This window comes from Octopus sinensis, linkage group LG25 (assembly GCF_006345805.1).
Source record: "Octopus sinensis linkage group LG25, ASM634580v1, whole genome shotgun sequence".
Taxonomy (NCBI): Eukaryota; Metazoa; Mollusca; class Cephalopoda; order Octopoda; family Octopodidae; genus Octopus; species Octopus sinensis.
Window position 1 is genome coordinate 3,410,590 of NC_043021.1, and position 26,389 is coordinate 3,436,978.

Consider the following 26,389-nt stretch of genomic DNA (forward strand, 5'->3'; position numbering starts at 1 on the left):
AATTATATTTATTTGTTTAATGACGAATGACTCGCCGAAGATTCATATCACTGCAGTCGACATAATGAGTCAATGCATGCTTCCGACTCGTGGTAGAGTGTTTATATATATTTTTCTTCTTTTTTTTTTTTTCTGTCTTGCTTCCTGACTCGCTTTTTAACCAATCACCATCGCGTTTATTTATATAATGAACTCTTGGGGTAGCACACAGCGATGGAGCGAGTCGATTTGGCTATGAATCCGAGTCAAATTGAATATTTCATCGGGCTGTACCGCGATCAAGAGCACCTTTGGAATTCACGTCATCAGTGTTATAATATGCGGTCGGCGAGGACTCTGGCTCTTCACGAAATCGCCAGTAAAATGGGCGATGGCTGGACAGGTAGGATAATTTACGTTTTTTGCATTCGTGTTTGAACTGAAGATAAATATGTCCACTATAACATAACGTACGAGCGTGACTCCTTAAATATGTTTGGAAAGAGGGAACAAATTATAAGTTGATTTGCATAAATTCAGATCCTACTGGCATTTGCCAGTAATCAATAATAGTTGTTTATGTGTGCACAAGTCTTCAAAGCGGAAGGTTTAGGCTTGATTGGTATTTAAATTAATTAGCGGCCATCGGAGGGATGAAAAGCGAAGCTGACCACGGCTGAATTCGAACTCAAAGCGTAAAAAGTTTGACGTATAACTACACTTGTGTGCCTCCGCCCCATCGAATTTATTTACTCATAAGTTTCTGAAAATTTGATATTTTTCAATGAAATTTTTTTACATACACGTTTTAGATGGTGTAACTTACGACTCTGTCGGAATCTGATGTGGAATAAAAACAAAAAAAAAATAAAGAAAAGAAATTGGGAGGTGGGTATAAATGAACACTTTTTACTTTCAACTTCTGTAACTTTCTATATAATGTTTACAGGAAAATTTTGTATGAAAGGCAAGTACAATACTAACACTATATATATATATATATATATATATATATATATATTTATTTCTTTACTACCCACAAGGGGACAAACAAGGACAGACAAAGAGATTAAGTCGATTACATCGACTCCAGTGCGTAACTGGTACTTAATATATCGACCCCGAAAGGATGAAAGGCAAAGTCGACCTCGGCGGAACTTGAACTCGGAACGTATATATATATACACTGCTCTACATTTTAGAGTGTGCTTCTACTTTCGGATTTGTTTATTATAAACGAGATATATATATATATATATATAAAATCGCAGTCTTAATCTCTCTTTCCAACAAACTCAAAAGTAGCCCATCTATACGTGGTCTTTCAGTATGCTAGAAGTAGCAGTCAAATCCCTCTAGTTTTAGATAAGCGTGGTTTGATCGGAAATAGGAGCCAGTGGTGGTATTTTAAGCCCTAAAATATGAAAATAAAAAGGAACTGGAATGTTCACGCTGCTTCATTAGGAAGTTACCACAGTTGTTTGGTGTGTATTCTAAGGCCCTGCGGGGCTAATACAGTTTGGCACCTCTCCTTGAAAAATGCATTTTTTAAACAATTTTTTTTTGGGGGGGGGGATTTCCACGTTTTAGACGTCGGAGATTACGAATGTCTAAAAAAAAAAAAAAAAAAAATTAGCCCCTCCCCAAACCGCGCCCAATTTAAATCTTTTATTTTGTTTACTTTAAAGAGATCGTGGCGAATTGACAAACTTTATGCAGATCGGAATTAAATATAAACAAAAAAGCATTAAAGTGAAAATAATCTGCGTCCCACTTTGCCTTAAATAATCGTAAATAATAATTAATGTTATAAAGTTTAATTAGGGGCTCAAGTTTCGCTCCTCCCCCAATTTTAAATTTTGAACTGGCAATCTTTCGTCTCTAGTAGACCTTTCCGTCGATTTCCGTAAAAAAATTTTTTTTTTTATATATGGGCTTGCGGGAACTTTTGAAGTAATGAGAGCGAAAGAGACTAAGAGAAAGCGATTGTATGACGAGGAAAGTTCTTTTGAAGTTACCGTCCAGGGGAAGCATTGATGTACATGTGTGTGTGTGTGTATGTTTGATGGGGTGTGGGAGACAGACAGTATGTTGTGTAAGTGAAGTGCTTCTGTTAGTGTGTGTGAAGAGACAGAGAAAGTAATGTGTGAAAGAAAGTGATAACTGAAATTTTTTAGAGGGAGTGTATGTGTATATGTATGTATATTACTTCAAAAGTTCCCGCAAGCCCATATGTAAAAAAAAAAAAATTTTTTACGGAAATCGACGGAAAGGTCTACTAGAGACGAAAGATCGCCTTTGAACTTTTTCGTCCATTTATTTATTTATCTGTCTATTTATCCCTGTCCGTTTATCCATAAAATATATTTGTCAACAGAATGTGGCGGTCCTATAGAAGACGACGTTACTGTTGTTTTTAGCCCCAGGAAGACAGTCATATCTGTCTATCTATCTATCTATCTTTACCCACATATCTATAAGCTTATTGAAATTAAAATTTTGAAAACGTGGTTTCTTGCATATTTGGAATCTCCGACATCTAAAACATACTCTTTTACTTGTTTCAGTCATTTGACTGCGGCCATGCTGGAGCATCGCCTTTTTAATCGAGCAACTCGATCCCGGGACTTATTCTTTGTAAGCCCAGTACTTATTCTATCGGTTCTCTTTTGCCGAACCGCTAAGTGACGGGGACATAAACACGCCAGCATCGGTTGTCAAGCAATGCTAGGGGGACAAACACACACACACACACACACATATATATATATATATATATATATACATATATACGACGGGCTTCTTTCAGTTTTCCGTGTACCAAATCCACTCACAAGGCATTGGTCGGCCCGGGGCTATAGCAGAAGGCACTTGCCCAAGATGCCACGCAGTGGGACTGAACCCGGCACCATGTGGTTGGTTAGCAAGCTACTTACCACACAGCCATTCCTGCGCCATAGGGAAAAAAATTTCGGAAAAGTTCAAAATTTTAGGGGTGGGGGTAATTTTTTTCTTCTTTTTTTTTTTGCATATTTGTAATCTTCGATATCTAAAACAGGGATCTGAAAAACATTTTTTCAAAAAAAATGCATTTTTCAAAGAGAGATGCGAAACTGCATTAGGCCTGGCCCTACCACACAAAACTTTTTTTTTTCAAATTATGCCGCTATGACAAGAAAATTTTATTTCATCAAAAAGTATTCGTTTCACAAATTCCAGAAGAAAAGTTTGGAATAATCATCCAAAAAGTTTTTATTTTTCAAGCTTAGCTATGTTGTAAGAAACTCGCTTCTCAACCACATGGTTCCGGGTTCAGTTCCATTGCATGGCACCTTGGATAAATGTTTTCTACTATAACCTCGGGCCGATCAGAGCCTTGTGAGCATATATATATATGTATATGTGTCTTTGTGTATATCCACCACCACTGCTTGATAACCTGTGTTAGTGTGTTTATGCCCCCGTCCAGTTAGCGATTCGGCAAAAGACACCAAAAGACTAAGTACCAGGCTTTAGAAAAAGTGATGGGATTGATTCGATCAACCCAAAATTCAAGCAGGGATCAAACTGTTTCACTCAACAGAAAAGGCAGTCCAAAACTAAGAGGGAAAATCGTCGATGGCTTGTTTCATATAATTTCTGCTGTTGTTTGTCAACAACAACTTCCTGCGGTCTCTGTTTAGTTTGTCACTGTTATTTATGATATATTTCATATCAGTCACGTTCGTATGAATAAAAGATTGTGGAGTTAGGGTTAAATTTAGGGGTGAGGGGAAGGGTTTCTTTTTTCTTCAGAAATGTAAATAAACCCACGTGGGTTTATAAGTGACAGCTACACCGCCGGAAGTTCTTGTTGAACTTGTTGACAAACAACAGCAGAAATCGTATTCACCTCAATAGACGTCATTGATTGGTTGAAATTGCCGAAATGCAAGAAATTTAACAACAAATAGCTTACAAGCTACAGAATTTTCTCAAGAAAGCCAAGAGAAAAAGATGTTTTATGTAACGCATTCTACCAGTATACGAAGTTTAAAAGTGTTTAGTTACAAAGAAATTATTTTAAAAATCTGCCGGTCAAAGTGAAAAGATCAGTAAAATATTGATGATGATGCTATTGATGTTCATTGATAGCTTTGAATTAGTAAAAATAAAGATTTTAGTTGTTTTTTTCTCAGTACAGATAAGCTGTCACAGGTTCTTATGAGTTTGAAATTTAGAAATAGTCTGTACATGCCTCTCCAACGCAAAAAGGTATGGTTTGAGGGAGATTTGGCTGCTATTTCTACCAGGTTGGCTGACCATAAAGAACAAGAGGAGAAGGACCTTTTTAACACCATTTCTAAATTTTAAATACATTAAGAAGGTCCTTCCTCTTGCTTCTTTGTGGTTACTCAGCCTGCTAGAAATAGTAGCCAAATCTCCCTCAAACCACACCCTTTTGTCTTGGAGAGGCATGTATGGACAGATAGTATAACAAAGTCCTCCAAACACTTAAAAACGGTGGTTATGGTTGGAATACATTTGATCATGGATCTTTTCAACTACATGAGTATCATGCAGTCTACCCAACATGATTTTTCTTTTCTTTTTTTTTAAGTTCCAGGTCAACTGAGAGAAAAACAACTAAAATGATACTCAAGAATTAACACTCTATAATTAAGTATTTCATTCAGAATATCTTATGAAATTATTATAATTTCCAATTTTCTTTTGTCTCCCACAATGTTGTTTTTAGCCCAGCTTGTAAAGATGAAATGGCACGACTTAAAATCAAACTATATGAGGGAGAAACGGAAAAGCAGGGAGAGCATCAGAAGTGAAACCAGTGAAAAGTTTACTCCCAGTTGGTGGTTGTTTGGTCTTATGGATAGCTTCCTGGGCCCTATCTATGAGGAAAAGAGGAACAGTATAATTAGCAATGTAAGTACGACCTAAATTTCTTCCATTCCGACTTTGCCTTTCATCCTTTCGGGGTCGATAAATAAAGTACCAGTTTCCCTCTGGGGGTCGATGTAATCGACTTAATCCCTTTGTCTGTCCTTGTTTGTCCCCCTCTATGTTTAGCCCCTTGCGGGCAGTAAAGAAATACATTCTGAGTGTTGTGAGTATGTTACCTGAATGAAGATTTGAGTATGATTAGCAATGTAAGTTCGACCTAAATTTCTTCCATTCCGACTTTGCCTTTCATCCCTTTCGGGGGTCGATAAATAAAGTACCAGTTTCCCACTGGGGTCGATGTAATCGACTTAATCCCTTTGTCTGTCGTTGTTTGTCCCCTCTGTGTTTAGCCCCTTGTGGGCAGTAAAGAAATACATTCTGGGTGTTGTGAGTATGTTACCCGAATGAAGATTTGCGCAGGTAAACTGGGTATTTAAGTATAGGGGTGCAGGTGTGGCTTTGTGGTAAGAAGGTTGCTTCCCAACCACATAGTTTTCGGTTCAGTTCCACTGCGTGGCACCTGGGGCAAGTGTCTTCTACTGTAGCTCCAGACTGACTAATGCTTTGTGAGTGGATTTGGTAAATGGAAATTAAAAGAAGTCTATCATGTGTGTGTGGATACAAGCATGCACCCCCCCACACACACACACACGAGGGGCGGGGGCTGAAAAGTTCCTGGCTTTGGGTAAAAGAAAATGCAGGAGGATCAGTTAATTATGATCTTATTCAACATAGGCGCAGGAGTGGCTGTGTGGTAAGTAGCTTGCTTACTAACCACATGGTCCTGGGTTCAGTCCCACTGCGTGGCACCTTGGGCAAGTGTCTTCTACTATAGCCTCAAGCGGACCAAAGCCTTGTGATGGATTTGGTAGACAGAAACTGAAAGAAGCCTGTCGTATATATGTATGTATGTGTGTGTATATATTTGTGTGTCTGTGTTTGTCCCCCTAGTATCGCTTGACAACCGATGCTGGTGTGTTCACGTCCCCGTAACTTGGCGTTTCGGCAAGAGAGACCGATAAAATAAGTACTAGGCTTACAAAGAATAAGTCCTGGGGTCGACTTGCTCGACTAAAGGCGGTGCTCCAGCATGGCCACAGTCACATGACAGAAACAAATAGAGTAAAAAAGAGTAAAAGAAAGAGTAGTCCCCCTCACAGATTCACACACTTATTGCAGTGGTCCTACAGTTTTTCTAAGCCCTGTAAAACAACTCAGAAGTTTGAGCCCCCAAAAAGGCCTTTTGTGATACCCTTAAAGCCAGGAACTTTTCAGTACCCTCTTGTGTATATGTCTGTATTTGCATGTGTGTATGTGTTACTGTCTCCTTGCTTTGACATTGTGTGATAGTTGTAAATGAGTTTCCCCGTATTGTGAGCTTTGTCCTTAATTTCCAATTTTCTGGTCATGGAGTGAACATTACCTTACTTGGAAACTGAAACCAGCCTTGCTCTTTTTACTCTTTACTCTTTTACTTGTTTCTGTCATTTGACTGGAGCACTGCCTTTAGTCAAGCAAATCGACCCTGGGACTTATTCTTTGTAAGCCCAGTACTTATTCTATCGGTATCTTTTGCCGAACCGCTAAGTGACGGGGGACGTAAACACACCGGCATCGGTTGTCAAGCAATGCTAGGGGGACAAACACAGACACACACACACACATATATATATATATATCCGACTCCCTACGAAAATACGAAATACGAAATATGAATCCAAGCTAAGCAATCTATATTTAATTTCAACCCGTGTACCTACTTAACTATCTGCAACTGATCTGATCTTTTAGTTAGCCCTGTTTTATCTCTATTAGTATTATTGTTATGACTTGTGAAATTTAGCCTCACGCCTTGTGTCTTTTTTATATGTACATATAATTCTAATTCTATAGTTCATCTTAATTATATATCGTTGTCTCATGTCTTGTGTTAAATATATTTAATCTTAAAGCTTGCCCCTAATTTTATTTTATTTTATCGATCAGTCTCACGCCTCGTAGATATAGAATAAATGTATTTATAATTTATAGCTCCTTATCGTCCACGCTTCTCCCATAGGTTAGGCAAAATTTAGGTATTTATTTATAGCTACTAATAACTATTTCTCTCCCAAGGAAGGAAGAAATGGCTGCCGGCCGATTCTTGGTGGGCCACGACCCTCCCCGTTCCTCTTCAATTGTCTTATATTTCTTTCGATCGCCATTCGCCCCCCCCCCTTTTCTCCGCCACCCTATATGCATATAAACCAGCGACTGATTTCAACGGCCTCACTTGAATTCAGACTGGTATCCGACTCCCTACGAAAATACGAAATACGAAATATGAATCCAAGCTAAGCAATCTATATTTAATTTCAACCCGTGTACCTACTTAACTATCTGCAACTGATCTGATCTTTTAGTTAGCCCTGTTTTATCTCTATTAGTATTATTGTTATGACTTGTGAAATTTAGCCTCACGCCTTGTGTCTTTTTTATATGTACATATAATTCTAATTCTATAGTTCATCTTAATTATATATCGTTGTCTCATGTCTTGTGTTAAATATATATTTAATCTTAAAGCTTGCCCCTAATTTTATTTTATTTTATCGATCAGTCTCACGCCTCGTAGATCTAGAATAAATGTATTTATAATTTATAGCTCCTTATCGTCCACGCTTCTCCCATAGGTTAGGCAAAATTTAGGTATTATTTATAGCTACTAATAACTATTTCTCTCCCAAGGAAGGAAGAAATGGCTGCCGGCCGATTCTTGGTGGGCCACGACCCCCCCGTTCCTCTTCAATTGTCTTATATTTCTTTCGATCGCCATTCGCCCCCCCCCCTTTTCTCCGCCACCCTATATGCATATAAACCAGCGACTGATTTCAACGGCCTCACTTGAATTCAGACTGGTATCCGACTCCCTACGAAAATACGAAATACGAAATATGAATCCAAGCTAAGCAATCTATATTTAATTTCAACCCGTGTACCTACTTAACTATCTGCAACTGATCTGATCTTTTAGTTAGCCCTGTTTTATCTCTATTAGTATTATTGTTATGACTTGTGAAATTTAGCCTCACGCCTTGTGTCTTTTTTATATGTACATATTCTAATTCTATAGTTCATCTTAATTATATATCGTTGTCTCATGTCTTGTGTTAAATATATATTTAATCTTAAAGCTTGCCCCTAATTTTATTTTATTTTATCGATCAGTCTCACGCCTCGTAGATCTAGAATAAATGTATTTATAATTTATAGCTCCTTATCGTCCACGCTTCTCCCATAGGTTAGGCAAAATTTAGGTATTTATTTATAGCTACTAATAACTATTTCTCTCCCAAGAAGGAAGAAATGGCTGCCGGCCGATTCTTGGTGGGCCACGACCCCCCCGTTCCTCTTCAATTGTCTTATATTCTTTCGATCGCCATTCGCCCCCCCCCTTTTCTCCGCCACCCTATATGCATATAAACCAGCGACTGATTTCAACGGCCTCACTTGAATTCAGACTGGTATCCGACTCCCTACGAAAATACGAAATACGAAATATGAATCCAAGCTAAGCAATCTATATTTAATTTCAACACCGTGTACCTACTTAACTATCTGCAACTGATCTGATCTTTTAGTTAGCCCTGTTTTATCTCTATTAGTATTATTGTTATGACTTGTGAAATTTAGCCTCACGCCTTGTGTCTTTTTTATATGTACATATAATTCTAATAATTCTATAGTTCATCTTAATTATATATCGTTGTCTCATGTCTTGTGTTAAATATATATTTAATCTTAAAGCTTGCCCCTAATTTTATTTTATTTTATCGATCAGTCTCACGCCTCGTAGATATAGAATAAATGTATTTATAATTTATAGCTCCTTATCGTCCACGCTTCTCCCATAGGTTAGGCAAAATTTAGGTATTTATTTATAGCTACTAATAACTATTTCTCTCCCAAGGAAGGAAGAATGGCTGCCGGCCGATTCTTGGTGGGCCACGACCCCCCCGTTCCTCTTCAATTGTCTTATATCTCTTTCGATCGCCATTCGCCCCCCCCCCTTTCTCTCGCCACCCTATATGCATATAAACCAGCGACTGATTTCAACGGCCTCACTTGAATTCAGACTGGTATCCGACTCCCTACGAAAATACGAAATACGAAATATGAATCCAAGCTAAGCAATCTATATTTAATTTCAACCCGTGTACCTACTTAACTATCTGCAACTGATCTGATCTTTTAGTTAGCCCTGTTTTATCTCTATTAGTATTATTGTTATGACTTGTGAAATTAGCCTCACGCCTTGTGTCTTTTTTATATGTACATATAATTCTAATTCTATAGTTCATCTTAATTATATATCGTTGTCTCATGTCTTGTGTTAAATATATATTTAATCTTAAAGCTTGCCCCTAATTTTATTTTATTTTATCGATCAGTCTCACGCCTCGTAGATATAGAATAAATGTATTTATAATTTATAGCTCCTTATCGTCCACGCTTCTCCCATAGGTTAGGCAAAATTTAGGTATTTATTTAGCTACTAAAACTATTTCTCTCCCAAGGAAGGAAAAATGGCTGCCGGCCGATTCTTGGTGGGCCACGACCCCCCCGTTCCTCTTCAATTGTCTTATATTTCTTTCGATCGCCATTCGCCCCCCCCCTTTCTCTCCGCCACCCTATATGCATATAAACCAGCGACTGATTTCAACGGCCTCACTTGAATTCAGACTGGTATCCGACTCCCTACGAAAATACGAAATACGAAATATGAATCCAAGCTAAGCAATCTATATTTAATTTCAACCCGTGTACCTACTTAACTATCTGCAACTGATCTGATCTTTTAGTTAGCCCTGTTTTATCTCTATTAGTATTATTGTTATGACTTGTGAAATTTAGCCTCACGCCTTGTGTCTTTTTTATATGTACATATAATTCTAATTCTATAGTTCATCTTAATTATATATCGTTGTCTCATGTCTTGTGTTAAATATATATTTAATCTTAAAGCTTGCCCCTAATTTTATTTTATTTTATCGATCAGTCTCACGCCTCGTAGATATAGAATAAATGTATTTATAATTTATAGCTCCTTATCGTCCACGCTTCTCCCATAGGTTAGGCAAAATTTAGGTATTTATTTATAGCTACTAATAACTATTTCTCTCCCAAGGAAGGAAGAAATGGCTGCCGGCCGATTCTTGGTGGGCCACGACCCCCCCGTTCCTCTTCAATTGTCTTATATCTCTTTCGATCGCCATTCGCCCCCCCTTTTCTCCTTTCTCGCCACCCTATATGCATATAAACCAGCGACTGATTTCAACGGCCTCACTTGAATTCAGACTGGTATCCGACTCCCTACGAAATATACGAAATACGAAATATGAATCCAAGCTAAGCAATCTATATTTAATTTCAACCCGTGTACCTACTTAACTATCTGCAACTGATCTGATCTTTTAGTTAGCCCTGTTTTATCTCTATTAGTATTATTGTTATGACTTGTGAAATTTAGCCTCACGCCTTGTGTCTTTTTTATATGTACATATATTCTAATTCTATAGTTCATCTTAATTATATATCGTTGTCTCATGTCTTGTGTTAAATATATATTTAATCTTAAAGCTTGCCCCTAATTTTATTTTATTTTATCGATCAGTCTCACGCCTCGTAGATATAGAATAAATGTATTTATAATTTATAGCTCCTTATCGTCCACGCTTCTCCCATAGGTTAGGCAAAATTTAGGTATTTATTTATAGCTACTAATAACTATTTCTCTCCCAAGGAAGGAAGAAATGGCTGCCGGCCGATTCTTGGTGGCCACGACCCCCCCGTTCCTCTTCAATTGTCTTATATTTCTTTCGATCGCCATTCGCCCCCCCCCCTTTCTCCGCCACCCTATATGCATATAAACCAGCGACTGATTTCAACGGCCTCACTTGAATTCAGACTGGTATCCGACTCCCTACGAAAATACGAAATACGAAATATGAATCCAAGCTAAGCAATCTATATTTAATTTCAACCCGTGTACCTACTTAACTATCTGCAACTGATCTGATCTTTTAGTTAGCCCTGTTTTATCTCTATTAGTATTATTGTTATGACTTGTGAAATTTAGCCTCACGCCTTGTGTCTTTTTTTATGTACATATAATTCTAATTCTATAGTTCATCTTAATTATATATCGTTGTCTCATGTCTTGTGTTAATATATATTTAATCTTAAAGCTTGCCCCTAATTTTATTATTTTATCGATCAGTCTCACGCCTCGTAGATATAGAATAAATGTATTTATAATTTATAGCTCCTTATCGTCCACGCTTCTCCCATAGGTTAGGCAAAATTTAGGTATTTATTTATAGCTACTAATAACTATTTCTCTCCCAAGGAAGGAAGAAATGGCTGCCGGCCGATTCTTGGTGGGCCACGACCCCCCCGTTCCTCTTCAATTGTCTTATATTTCTTTCGATCGCCATTCGCCCCCCCCCCCTTTCTCCGCCACCCTATATGCATATAAACCAGCGACTGATTTCAACGGCCTCACTTGAATTCAGACTGGTATCCGACTCCCTACGAAAATACGAAATACGAAATGAATCCAAGCTAAGCAATCTATATTTAATTTCAACCCGTGTACCTACTTAACTATCTGCAACTGATCTGATCTTTTAGTTAGCCCTGTTTTATCTCTATTAGTATTATTGTTATGACTTGTGAAATTTAGCCTCACGCCTTGTGTCTTTTTTATATGTACATATAATTCTATTCTATAGTTCATCTTAATTATATATCGTTGTCTCATGTCTTGTGTTAAATATATATTTAATCTTAAAGCTTGCCCCTAATTTTATTTTATTTTATCGATCAGTCTCACGCCTCGTAGATATAGAATAAATGTATTTATAATTTATAGCTCCTTATCGTCCACGCTTCTCCCATAGGTTAGGCAAAATTTAGGTATTTATTTATAGCTACTAATAACTATTTCTCTCCCAAGGAAGGAAGAAATGGCTGCCGGCCGATTCTTGGTGGGCCACGACCCCCCCGTTCCTCTTCATTGTCTTCATTGTCTTATATTTCTTTCGATCGCCATTCGCCCCCTCGCCCCTTTCTCCGCCACCCTATATGCATATAAACCAGCGACTGATTTCAACGGCCTCACTTGAATTCAGACTGGTATCCGACTCCCTACGAAAATACGAAATACGAAATATGAATCCAAGCTAAGCAATCTATATTTAATTTCAACCCGTGTACCTACTTAACTATCTGCAACTGATCTGATCTTTTAGTTAGCCCTGTTTTATCTCTATTAGTATTATTGTTATGACTTGTGAAATTTAGCCTCACGCCTTGTGTCTTTTTTATATGTACATATAATTCTATTCTATAGTTCATCTTAATTATATATCGTTGTCTCATGTCTTGTGTTAAATATATATTTAATCTTAAAGCTTGCCCCTAATTTTATTTTATTTTATCGATCAGTCTCACGCCTCGTAGATATAGAATAAATGTATTTATAATTTATAGCTCCTTATCGTCCACGCTTCTCCCATAGGTTAGGCAAAATTTAGGTATTTATTTATAGCTACTAATAACTATTTCTCTCCCAAGGAAGGAAGAAATGGCTGCCGGCCGATTCTTGGTGGGCCACGACCCCCCCGTTCCTCTTCAATTGTCTTATATTTCTTTCGATCGCCATTCGCCCCCCCCCCTTTTCTCCGCCACCCTATATGCATATAAACCAGCGACTGATTTCAACGGCCTCACTTGAATTCAGACTGGTATCCGACTCCCTACGAAAATACGAAATACGAAATATGAATCCAAGCTAAGCAATCTATATTTAATTTCAACCCGTGTACCTACTTAACTATCTGCAACTGATCTGATCTTTTAGTTAGCCCTTTTTATCTCTATTAGTATTATTGTTATGACTTGTGAAATTTAGCCTCACGCCTTGTGTCTTTTTTATATGTACATAATTCTAATTCTATAGTTCATCTTAATTATATATCGTTGTCTCATGTCTTGTGTTAAATATATATTTAATCTTAAAGCTTGCCCCTAATTTTATTTTATTTTATCGATCAGTCTCACGCCTCGTAGATATAGAATAAATGTATTTATAATTTATAGCTCCTTATCGTCCACGCTTCTCCCATAGGTTAGGCAAAATTTAGGTATTTATTTATAGCTACTAATAACTATTTCTCTCCCAAGGAAGGAAGAAATGGCTGCCGGCCGATTCTTGGTGGGCCACGACCCCCCCGTTCCTCTTCAATTGTCTTATATTTCTTTCGATCGCCATTCGCCATTCGCCCCCCCCCCTTTCTCCGCCACCCTATATGCATATAAACCAGCGACTGATTTCAACGGCCTCACTTGAATTCAGACTGGTATCCGACTCCCTACGAAAATACGAAATACGAAATATGAATCCAAGCTAAGCAATCTATATTTAATTTCAACCCGTGTACCTACTTAACTATCTGCAACTGATCTGATCTTTTAGTTAGCCCTGTTTTATCTCTATTAGTATTATTGTTATGACTTGTGAAATTTAGCCTCACGCCTTGTGTCTTTTTATATGTACATATAATTCTAATTCTATAGTTCATCTTAATTATATATCGTTGTCTCATGTCTTGTGTTAAATATATATTTAATCTTAAAGCTTGCCCCTAATTTTATTTTATTTTATCGATCAGTCTCACGCCTCGTAGATATAGAATAAATGTATTTATAATTTATAGCTCCTTATCGTCCACGCTTCTCCCATAGGTTAGGCAAAATTTAGGTATTTATTTATAGCTACTAATAACTATTTCTCTCCAAGGAAGGAAGAAATGGCTGCCGGCCGATTCTTGGTGGGCCACGACCCCCCCGTTCCTCTTCAATTGTCTTATATTTCTTTCGATCGCCATTCGCCCCCCCCCCCTTTTCTCCGCCACCCTATATGCATATAAACCAGCGACTGATTTCAACGGCCTCACTTGAATTCAGACTGGTATCCGACTCCCTACGAAAATACGAAATACGAAATATGAATCCAAGCTAAGCAATCTATATTTAATTTCAACCCGTGTACCTACTTAACTATCTGCAACTGATCTGATCTTTTAGTTAGCCCTGTTTTATCTCTATTAGTATTATTGTTATGACTTGTGAAATTTAGCCTCACGCCTTGTGTCTTTTTTTATGTACATATAATTCTAATTCTATAGTTCATCTTAATTATATATCGTTGTCTCATGTCTTGTGTTAAATATATATTTAATCTTAAAGCTTGCCCCTAATTTTATTTTATTTTATCGATCAGTCTCACGCCTCGTAGATATAGAATAAATGTATTTATAATTTATAGCTCCTTATCGTCCACGCTTCTCTCCCATAGGTTAGGCAAAATTTAGGTATTTATTTATAGCTACTAATAACTATTTCTCTCCCAAGGAAGGAAGAAATGGCTGCCGGCCGATTCTTGGTGGGCCACGACCCCCCCGTTCCTCTTCAATTGTCTTATATCTCTTTCGATCGCCATTCGCCCCCCCCCCTTTCTCCGCCACCCTATATGCATATAAACCAGCGACTGATTTCAACGGCCTCACTTGAATTCAGACTGGTATCCGACTCCCTACGAAAATACGAAATACGAAATATGAATCCAAGCTAAGCAATCTATATTTAATTTCAACCCGTGTACCTACTTAACTATCTGCAACTGATCTGATCTTTTAGTTAGCCCTGTTTTATCTCTATTAGTATTATTGTTATGACTTGTGAAATTTAGCCTCACGCCTTGTGTCTTTTTTATATGTACATATAATTCTATAGTTCATCTTAATTATATATCGTTGTCTCATGTCTTGTGTTAAATATATATTTAATCTTAAAGCTTGCCCCTAATTTTATTTTTTTTATCGATCAGTCTCACGCCTCGTAGATATAGAATAAATGTATTTATAATTTATAGCTCCTTATCGTCCACGCTTCTCCCATAGGTTAGGCAAAATTTAGGTATTTATTTATAGCTACTAATAACTATTTCTCTCCCAAGGAAGGAAGAAATGGCTGCCGGCCGATTCTTGGTGGGCCACGACCCCCCCTTCCTCTTCAATTGTCTTATATTTCTTTCGATCGCCATCGCCCCCCCCCCCTTTTCTCCGCCACCCTATATGCATATAAACCAGCGACTGATTTCAACGGCCTCACTTGATTCATTCAGACTGGTATCCGACTCCCTACGAAAATACGAAATACGAAATATGAATCCAAGCTAAGCAATCTATATTTAATTTCAACCCGTGTACCTACTTAACTATCTGCAACTGATCTGATCTTTTAGTTAGCCCTGTTTTATCTCTATTAGTATTATTGTTATGACTTGTGAAATTTAGCCTCACGCCTTGTGTCTTTTTTATATGTACATATAATTCTAATTCTATAGTTCATCTTAATTATATATCGTTGTCTCATGTCTTGTGTTAAATATATATTTATCTTAAAGCTTGCCCCTAATTTTATTTTATTTTATCGATCAGTCTCACGCCTCGTAGATATAGAATAAATGTATTTATAATTTATAGCTCCTTATCGTCCACGCTTCTCCCATAGGTTAGGCAAAATTTAGGTATTTATTTATAGCTACTAATAACTATTTCTCTCCCAAGGAAGGAAGAAATGGCTGCCGGCCGATTCTTGGTGGGCCACACGACCCCCCCGTTCCTTCCTCTTCAATTGTCTTATATTTCTTTCGATCGCCATTCGCCCCCCCCCTTTCTCCGCCACCCTATATGCATATAAACCAGCGACTGATTTCAACGGCCTCACTTGAATTCAGACTGGTATCCGACTCCCTACGAAAATACGAAATACGAAATATGAATCCAAGCTAAGCAATCTATATTTAATTTCAACCCGTGTACCTACTTAACTATCTGCAACTGATCTGATCTTTTAGTTAGCCCTGTTTTATCTCTATTAGTATTATTGTTATGACTTGTGAAATTTAGCCTCACGCCTTGTGTCTTTTTTATATGTACATATAATTCTAATTCTATAGTTCATCTTAATTATATATCGTTGTCTCATGTCTTGTGTTAAATATATATTTAATCTTAAAGCTTGCCCCTAATTTTATTTTATTTTATCGATCAGTCTCACGCCTCGTAGATATAGAATAAATGTATTTATAATTTATAGCTCCTTATCGTCCACGCTTCTCCCATAGGTTAGGCAAAATTTAGGTATTTATTTATAGCTACTAATAACTATTTCTCTCCCAAGGGAAGAAATGGCTGCCGGCCGATTCTTGGTGGGCCACGACCCCCCCGTTCCTCTTCAATTGTCTTATATTTCTTTCGATCGCCATTCGCCCCCCCCCTTTCTCCGCCACCCTATATGCATATAAACCAGCGACTGATTTCAACGGCCTCACTTGAATTCAGACTGGTATCCGACTCCCTACGAAAATACGAAATACGAAATATGAATCCAAGCTAAGCAATCTATATTTAATTTCAACCCGTGTACCTACTTAACTATCTGCAACTGATCTGATCTTTTAGTTAGCCCTGTTTTATCTCTATTAGTATTATTGTTATGACTTGTGAAATTTAGCCTCACGCCTTGTGTCTTTTTATATGTACATATAATTCTAATTCTATAGTTCATCTTAATTATATATCGTTGTCTCATGTCTTGTGTTAAATATATATTTAATCTTAAAGCTTGCCCCTAATTTTATTTTATTTTATCGATCAGTCTCACGCCTCGTAGATATAGAATAAATGTATTTATAATTTATAGCTCCTTATCGTCCACGCTTCTCCCATAGGTTAGGCAAAATTTAGGTATTTATTTATAGCTACTAATAACTATTTCTCTCCCAAGGAAGGAAAATGGCTGCCGGCCGATTCTTGGTGGGCCACGACCCCCCCGTTCCTCTTCAATTGTCTTATATTTCTTTCGATCGCCATTCGCCCCCTTTTCTCCGCCCCTCTCCGCCACCCTATATGCATATAAACCAGCGACTGATTTCAACGGCCTCACTTGAATTCAGACTGGTATCCGACTCCCTACGAAAATACGAAATACGAAATATGAATCCAAGCTAAGCAATCTATATTTAATTTCAACCCGTGTACCTACTTAACTATCTGCAACTGATCTGATCTTTTAGTTAGCCCTGTTTTATCTCTATTAGTATTATTGTTATGACTTGTGAAATTTAGCCTCACGCCTTGTGTCTTTTTTATATGTACATTATTCTAATTCTATAGTTCATCTTAATTATATATCGTTGTCTCATGTCTTGTGTTAAATATATATTTAATCTTAAAGCTTGCCCCTAATTTTATTTTATTTTATCGATCAGTCTCACGCCTCGTAGATATAGAATAAATGTATTTATAATTTATAGCTCCTTATCGTCCACGCTTCTCCCATAGGTTAGGCAAAATTTAGGTATTTATTTATAGCTACTAGCCCGGTTTTCGCGGTGCACCCCCCCCCCCCCCCCCCCCCACCACCGGTACAGGAAGTCCTAAATTTTTCTCATCCTTGTCTCCCTTATACACTCAAAGTCTTACGCCACCCCCACCTCCTTCCATAAAAGGTAGTGTTCAGTCATTGCAAGATATGTTTAGTGTTGTATACGAGGTTTGAACTTAAGTTCCATTGTTTGTCTATGAATACTGCCAAACGCGAGTTTTCTTTTCAGGTACATGACGCTATTAGGACCAATACCACTTCCACCCCCACCCACAGCCTCAGGGTTGGCACCCTCAACGTCGGCACACTGAAAGGCAGATCTGGCGAGATAGTTGAATTGCTTGAACGGAGGTGGGTTGATATATGCTGCATTCAAGAAGTGAGGTGGAGAGGAGGTTCTGCTAGGTTCCTCACAGGCAAAGGACAGAGGTACAAGATTTTCTGGGCTGGGAATACTGACGGAGTCGGGGGTGTGGGCATGCTTATCGCCGAAAAATGGGTAGATAAGGTAATCGAGGTAGTCAGAGTAAGTGACAGAATAATTAAGATTAGATTAGTGCTCCACCATAGTTTAGCAACTATTATATCGGCCTATGCCCCTCAGCCAGGGCTACCTGATGGACAGAAAGACTGTTTCTATGACACCCTACTGCAGACCACATCATTGACGAACGACAGGGACCTTCTCTTTGTGGCTGGTGACTTCAATGGGCATGTTGGACGACGTGCTGGGGGCTTCCATGGCGTGCATGGAGGCTACGGTTATGGTTCCCGCAACGAGGAGGGAACCAGGCTGCTGGAGTTCTGCGATGCGAATAGTCTTATGATTTGCAACACTAACTTCAGGAAACCGACAAGCCACCTGGTCACCTACCGATCGGGCCGGCATACTAGCCAAATCGACTACATCCTTGCCAGAAAAAGGGAAAGATGGCTGCTTATAAATGCCAAAACCTTCCCAAGTGAAGAATGCACCCCACAACATAGACTGGTAGTTAGTGACTTTAGGATCAGGACTAAGAGGGCGACTAGAAGACGACCAACATGGAGAAGAAGGGTCTGGAAGCTTAAAGACCCTGCGAATGGACAGAGATTTAGAGATATGTTATTTGAAGCTTTAGACGAAATGGAAGGGAGTATAGCTACGCATGGGGTAGAAGACAACTGGACGCTTCTGAGGGACAACCTGCTGAAAGCCGCTGACCAGATCTGTGGCTGGTGCAAAGTCCCCTTAAGACCCAAAATAACGTGGTGGTGGAACAATATTGTTGACAGGGCTATTAGACAAAAGAAACAGGCTTGGAAGGCCTGGAAGAACGGTGGTAGCAGGGAAGTGTATCAGTCTGCCAGAAGGGAAGCCAGGAGACAGGTCTATCTAGCCAGAGGGGAAGCAGAGAAGGAAAAATTTGCCAATGTCCTGCGTCGTGAGGATGAAAGACTTGAGGTATTTCGTGTTGCAAGACAGTGTGTGAGAGAGAATCGTGACGTGGTAGGAGAGAAATGTGTTCGCAAGGAGGACGGTTCACTTGCACTTAATGAGGGTGCAAAGAGAGAGACTTGGAGACGCCACTATGATAGGTTGCTGAATGAAGAAAATGAATGGGATAAAGAGAGTCTGCCGAATGTCGACCCAACAGAGGGACCAGCAATCCGAGTTAACAGTTCCTTAGTAGATAAGGCAATTAGAAGCATGAAAACAGGGAAAGCCCCAGGCCCATCAGGAATTACTGCAGAGATGCTCAAAATATCTGGTGGTGTCGGCTATAGCTTAGTCACCCGTATAGTTAACCAGGTGATACACGAGGGGGTCATACCCAATGACTGGTGTAGCAGCATAATAGTCAACTGCTACAAAGGTAAAGGCGACGCCCTAGAGACAAATAACTACAGGGGCATCAAGCTGCTGGATCAGGTAATGAAGGTTACGGAGAGGGTTGTAGCCGAACTAATTAGAGAGAGAGTTACCTTAGATGATATGCAGTTTGGGTTCGTGCCAGGGAAAAGTACTACTGATGCTATATTCCTGGTAAGACAGCTGCAGGAGAAATACCTAGCCAAAGATAAGCCCTTGTACCTGGCTTTTGTTGACTTGGAGAAAGCCTTTGACAGGGTCCCCCGGTCCCTTATCTGGTGGTCAATGAGGAAACTAGGGATAGAAGAATGGTTGGTGAGAGCTGTGCAAGCCATGTACAGAGACGCTGCTAGTAAGGTGAGGGTGGGCAACGAGTACAGTGAAGAATTCCGGGTAGAGGTTGGGGTCCACCAAGGTTCAGTCCTCAGTCCCCTCCTATTTATCATAGTCCTCCAGGCAATAACGGAGGAATTCAAGACAGGTTGCCCCTGGGAGCTCCTCTATGCTGATGACCTTGCTCTAATTGCTGAGTCACTATCAGAACTGGAGGAGAAGTTCCAGGTGTGGAAACAAGGATTAGAATCGAAGGGCCTTAGAATCAACCTAGCCAAAACCAAAGTTCTAATAAGTAGGAAGGTAGATCAATCACAAACGCCTTCAGGTAGATGGCCCTGCTCGATCTGTAAAAAAGGTGTAGGTAGAAACTCTATAAGATGCACCAAGTGTAAGCTATGGACACATAAGAGGTGCAGCAATGTCAAAGGAAGGCTAACTAGGAAAATAGTTTTTGTCTGTGGCAAATGCTCAGGAGCAATAAACACTGGAAATATGCAGAGACCAACTTCTGCCACGTTCCAGGGAGACAAACTAGAAGTAGTTGATAGCTTCCGCTACCTAGGAGACCAAGTCAGTAGCGGGGGTGGGTGTGCTGAAAGTGTAACTGCTAGAGTAAGAATAGCCTGGGCAAAGTTTAGAGAGCTCTTACCCCTGCTGGTGACAAAAGGCCTCTCGCTCAGAGTAAAAGGCAGACTGTATGATGCATGTGTACGTACAGCCATGCTACATGGTAGTGAAACATGGGCCGTGACTGCTGAGGATATGCGTAAGCTCGCAAGAAATGAAGCCAGTATGCTCCGATGGATGTGTAATGTCAGTGTTCATAATCGTCAGAGTGTAAGTTCCTTGAGAGAAAAGCTGAACCTAAGAAGCGTCAGTTGTGGCGTGCAAGAGAGACGGCTGCGCTGGTATGGTCATGTGACAAGAAAGGCTGAAGATAGTTGTGTGCAAAAGTGCTACACCCTAGCAGTGGAGGGAACCTGTGGAAGAGGTAGACCCAGGAAAACCTGGGACGAGGTGGTGAAGCACGACCTTCGAACTTTAGGTCTCACTAAGGAAATGTCTAGAGACCGAGACCTATGGAAGTATGCTGTGCATGAGAAGACCCGGCAAGACTAGTCAGGCCATAACCCGTGCCCCGACCTGGGACGTAGTCAGTCCTGTGCATACCTTCCTTCTTGTGACACTTATGAAGACCTGTTGAGGCAAGTGAAAATCAAATCAAATCAAAACAAATCAAAATAGATGAACATCAGTGGAATTGTATTCTTTGTGGTACCAGTGCCGGTGGCACACAAGAAAACCACCCAAACGTGGCCGTAACCAGTACCGCATCGACTGGCCTCCGTGCTGTGGGCACAACAAACACCATCCGATCGTGGCCGTTCGCCAGCCTCATCTGGCACCTGTGCCGGTGGCACATAAAGACACCATCCGAAGACCCGGCGACGTAGTCAGTCCACCTGTGCATACCTTCCCTCTTATGACACTTGTGAAGACCTGTTGAGGCAAGTGTGTGACACTTGTGAAGACCTGTTGAGGCAAGTGAAAATCAAACCAAATCAAAATAGATGAATATCAATGGAATTTGTATCTTTGTGGTTCCAGTACCGGTGGCACACAAGAAAACCATCCGAAGTGGCCGTAGCTGGTACCGCATCGACTGGCCTCCGTGCTGTGGGCACAACAAACACCATCTGATCGTGGCCGTTCGCCAGCCTCACCTGGCACCTGTGTCGGTGGCACATAAAAACACACCATCCAAGACCCGGCGACGTAGTCAGTCCACCTGTGCATACCTTCCCTCTTATGACACTTGTGAAGACCTGTTGAGGCAGAGGCAAGTGTGTGACACTTTGTGAAGACCTGTTGAGGCAGAGGCAAGTGTGTGACACTTGTGGAGACCTGTTGAGGCAAGTGTGTGACACGCGTGACACTTGTGAAGACCTGTTGAGGCAAGTGAAAATCAAACCAAATCAAAATAGATGAACATCAATGGAATTTGTATCTTTGTGGTTCCAGTACCGGTGGCACACAAGAAAACCATCCGATCGTGGCCGTTCGCCAGCCACATCTGGCACCTGTGTCGGTGGCACATAAAGACACCATCCGAAGACCCGGCGACGTAGACAGTCCACCTGTGCATACCTTCCTTCTTGTGACACTTGTGAAGACCTGTTGAGGCAAGTGAAAATCAAATCAAATCAAAACAAATCAAAATAGATGAGCATAAATGGAATTTGTATCTTTGTGGTACCAGTGCCGGTGGCACACAAGAAAATCATCCGAACGTGGCCGTAGCCAGTACCGCATAGACTGGCCTCCGTGCTTTGGGGACGTAACAAACACCATCCGATCGTGGCCGTCCGCCAGCCTCATCTGGCACCTGTGTCGGTGGCACATAAAAACACCATCCGAGCGTGGCCGTCTGCCAGCCTCGTCTGGCACCTGCCAGCCTCATCTGGCACCTGTGTCGGTGGCACATAAAAACACCATCCGAGCGTGGCCGTCTGCCAGCCTCGTCTGGCACCTGTGTCGGTGGCACATAAAACACCATCCGAGCGTGGCCGTCTGCCAGCCTCGTCTGCACCTGTGTCGGTGGCACATAAAAAACACATCCGAGCGTGGCCGTTCGCCAGCCTCGTCTGGCACCTGTGTCGGTGGCACATAAAATCACCCACTACACTCTCGGAGTGGTTGGCGTTAGGAAGGGCATCCAGCTGTAGAAACACTGCCAGATCTGACTGGCCTGGTGCAGCCTTCGGGCTCCCCAGACCCCAGTTGAACCGTCCAACCCATGCTAGCATGGAAAACGGACGCTAAATGATGATGATGATGATGATGATATATATATATATATATTATATATATATATATATATATATTATATATATATATATATATATACACGACAGGCTTCTTTCATTTCTGTCTACCAAATCCACTCACAAGGCATTGGTCGGCCCGGGGCTATAGTAGAAGACACTTGTCCAAGATGCCACACAGTGGGACTGAACCCGGTACCATGTGGTTGGTTAGCAAGCTACTTACCACACAGCCACTCGTGTTATTAAGGATCTGTAGGATTACATTAACGTAGAACAAAGAGTTAGATGTCAACATGTCAAAGAAGAAAGTTCTATTTTATCGCAGGGCCATCTGAGAAATGGTCTTATTCAATGTGTAGGCACAGGAACTCAATTCTGCATATTCAGTGAAAGCAGTGGATGCACAAATGGTGTGGTGGAATCTCAGGAAGATTGACTGAATTAAGACTTCAGATATGATAGATGGACGTGTATCCTCTTCTTTTTTAACCCTTTCGTTACTAACCCGGCTGAAACCGGCTCTGGCTCTGTAGTACAAATGTCTTGTTTTCATAAGTTTTGAATTAAAATCTTTCACCAAACCTTAGTCACAATTAATGTTCCTAAAACTAGCTGAATGACAACCAAGTTATTTTACTAAATTCTTTGTTATATTTAAAATAATTGAGAGAAAAACAGAGAATCTCAAAATAAATAAATACAGTAATGAAAGGGTTAAGATGGCCAGGTGCTATTTGAGAGAGATTTTTTTGTCGCTATGTCTAACAGGTTGAGCAGGCTATATTCCTTCATTGGCTCTGTACATTTGTAGATTCTGATAGCCGTAACTATGGAGATGGGCAAGATAGACTCAGTCAGAATACGGCAGTTATTGCTTATATGCACTTATTGTTGATTGCCTGCATCCCAGTTGGAGGCAAAGGTTACGATAGCCAAGATGACGATATCTATCTGCTGCTGCTGCTGGACTATCAGGGTTAATCTTTATATATAAAAGTGAAGTTGTGTGTCTGTCTCCTACGATTTAGATTCCTAACTACTCCCACATTTTGCGGTGCAGTTTAACCAAAACCGGGTATCTTATAGTCATGATTCATATCGAGTCAACGATTTAAAAAAAAAAATTTACCATCATTTTTTTCCATTTTTAATGCGTTTTTTTTTCGCTATTATATGAGGGAAGTAACTCTCTAAAAATGTCTACGCTGAGTCAATGATTAAAAAAAAAATTTACCATAATTTTTTTCCATTTTTAATGCATTTTTTTGCTATTTTTTGGCTATAACTCTCTAAAAATGCTTATATAGTTATTTCCCTTACAAACCCGAGCAACGCCGGGCGATACTGCTAGTAATCTATATCTAATCACAAGTACAACACTAAGTACATCTCTAAGACACTTAAATTGTAAATGGGTTTTATAGGATAAGTTCACTTGGTCACTTTAAGAAGCAAATCACTATAATTAAGGATTAGTTTTTTTAGCTTACAGAGCTGAGTTAACACGCTGCTATGGACCTGGAGAATTGGCCAGGGAATCTACACCAGTGCATTTGTCTCCGAAAATTTGATTAATGTACATGAGCTTTATGGATCCTCTAGAACTTGATGATTGCTGTAGTAGCTCCAAGATAGCTTTCGTGTGATCCCTTGATCCTTCTAGGTCTGCAGTAATTCAAACATGAACTGATGTGAACCATGTTGATCTGTCCAGTCTGTACCAGCATGGAAAGCAGCTGTGAATGTTGTGGTTGTTGATGATACATTAAGAAGGTCCTTCCTCTTGCTTCCTTGTGGTTACTCAGCCTGCTAGAAATAGTAGCCAAATCTCCCTCAAACCACACCCTTTTGTCTTGGAGAGGCATGATTGGACAGATTGTATAACAAAGTCCTCCAAACATATCTGGTGACTGGCTTGGCCATGAAAGTAATTAGAGGGAGATTTGGTTGCTATTTTCCACAGATTGTGTAAACACAAAGAGACTCTCATTAATTCAGGTTCATGACCCATAGTTGTAGCTAGTGGAGGCCATATGGCTTAGTGGTTTGGGTGTTGGACTCTTGATCATAACATTGTGGTTTCAATTCCTGGACTGGGTGACGCATTGTGTTCTTGAGCAATACACTTCATTTCTTGTTGCTCCAGTTCACTCAGCTCGCAAAAATGAGTAATTCTGTGATGGACCAGTGTCCTGTCCAGGTGGGGAATTTTTATGCCATGAAAACCAAGAATCCAGCCCTTATGAGTCGGTATGACTTGAGAAGATAAAAAGAAGAATTTGTAGTCAGTGATACAGCTGTATTTGTGACATTCACTTAACAGTAATCTTTATATATAAAAGAAGTTGTGTGTCTGTCTCCTGCGATTTAGATTCCTAACTACTCCCACATTTTGCGGTGCAGTTTAACCAAAACCGGGTATCTTATAGTCGTGATTCATATCGAGCCCTTCTGGGTATTAGCGTGCGTCTACGATGAGTCTACAATTTAAAAAAAAATTTACCATCATTTTTTTCCATTTTAATGCATTTTTTCGCTATTATATAAGGGAAGTAACTCTCTAAAAATGTCTACGATGAGTCAACGATTTAAAAAAAAATTTACCATCATTTGTTTTCCATTTTTAATGCATTTTTTGCTATTTTTTGGCTATAACTCTCTAAAAATGCTTATATAGTTATTTCCCTTACAAACCCGAGCAACGCCGGGCGATACTGCTAGTGAAATATAAATAAAAGCCTTTGTAATGTATTTAGATCAAGTTGTTAACGCTTTGTTCTCTCTACTCCTAGAATACCATCCAACAAGTATCAAACCAAAATATCATGGCGGAAAATGAATACAACTGGTCTCAGGAAGAGGACACAAAAAACTTCATAATAAATCTAAATGCTGACAAACTTTCCTACAACACTGGCAATGCCGATTGCCTTGCACAAGACACTCACACCATGTTTACAGTGGAGCAAAATGCTCAAACAGCTGCTACAACCAGTCACAAGTCAACGTTGCCCATTCGGCGCAACAAGTTAAAAAACCTGCATCGTATGGAACACAACAGCCTAGAGACAATTACAAACAGCAACAGATTGCTTCAAGAACTGCAAGGATCACTCACACCGGCTATTGAAGAGGACCCCGATGACATATTCGCTAAGCTAATAGGCTTTGAGCTTAAAAAAATCAGAAGTGACATTCTGAAGTCTGAACTTAAACTGGAAATCATGAGTATATGCCACAAATTTCATATAAAACAAAGAGCGGAAGCTGCTCACTGAAGCTGCTCGCAGAACAAACAAAGCAGGGGGTTGTTATTTACTGTTACCATTCCACTGCTGTTATTTGTTGATATTCAATTTCAACTGAAAGAAATATGTCAATTCCATTTTTTTTTTTTTTTTTTTTTTTATGCTGAAATTTGGCATTGACAAAATATTTTCATCACAAAAATTAAAATCATATGGGGAAAGGCAAATCAATATGAACCTTACTTATCCAAAATTCAGTAAAGAGGGTTTTATTAAGGCTGATTTTTTTATAGTTTTTTTTCATGTTGATTTTCAATTTTATTTAATTTTTTTTTTTTTTTTTTACAGTTAGATTCTTTTTTATACCTAGAAAGCATTTTGTAGAATTCTAAAAAAAAATATATGTTTTATGTATTTAAAATTAAATAGGCTGTGTGGTAAGTAGCTTGCTTACCAACCACATGGTTCCGGGTTCAGTCCCACTGTGTAACACCTTGGGCAAGTGTCTGCTACTATAGCCTCGGGCCGACCAAAGCCTTGTGAGTAGATTTGGTAGACGGAAACTGAAAGAAACCCATCACTTATATATACACAGACACGACAGAAGTAAACAGACACTCTTATAATCATTAAAATTTCTTTAAATCTGGAATTATACATTCAAAATTATAATGTGAATATTTAGTTGACATGCCCTTTGCATTTTTCAA

At 39.5% G+C, this 26,389-nt stretch overlaps 1 protein-coding gene across 1 annotated transcript; it reads left to right on the top strand.

Annotated features, from left to right (window-relative positions):
* On the top strand, positions 1-25,956 carry LOC115224414. The gene is made up of 3 exons (XM_029795312.2): positions 1-382; positions 4,718-4,902; positions 25,224-25,956. The coding sequence occupies exons 1-3, from the start codon at positions 214-216 to the stop codon at positions 25,707-25,709; spliced, it is 840 nt and encodes a 279-aa protein (XP_029651172.1). The 5' UTR covers positions 1-213; the 3' UTR covers positions 25,710-25,956.
* Positions 25,957-26,389: the final 433 nt, after the last annotated feature.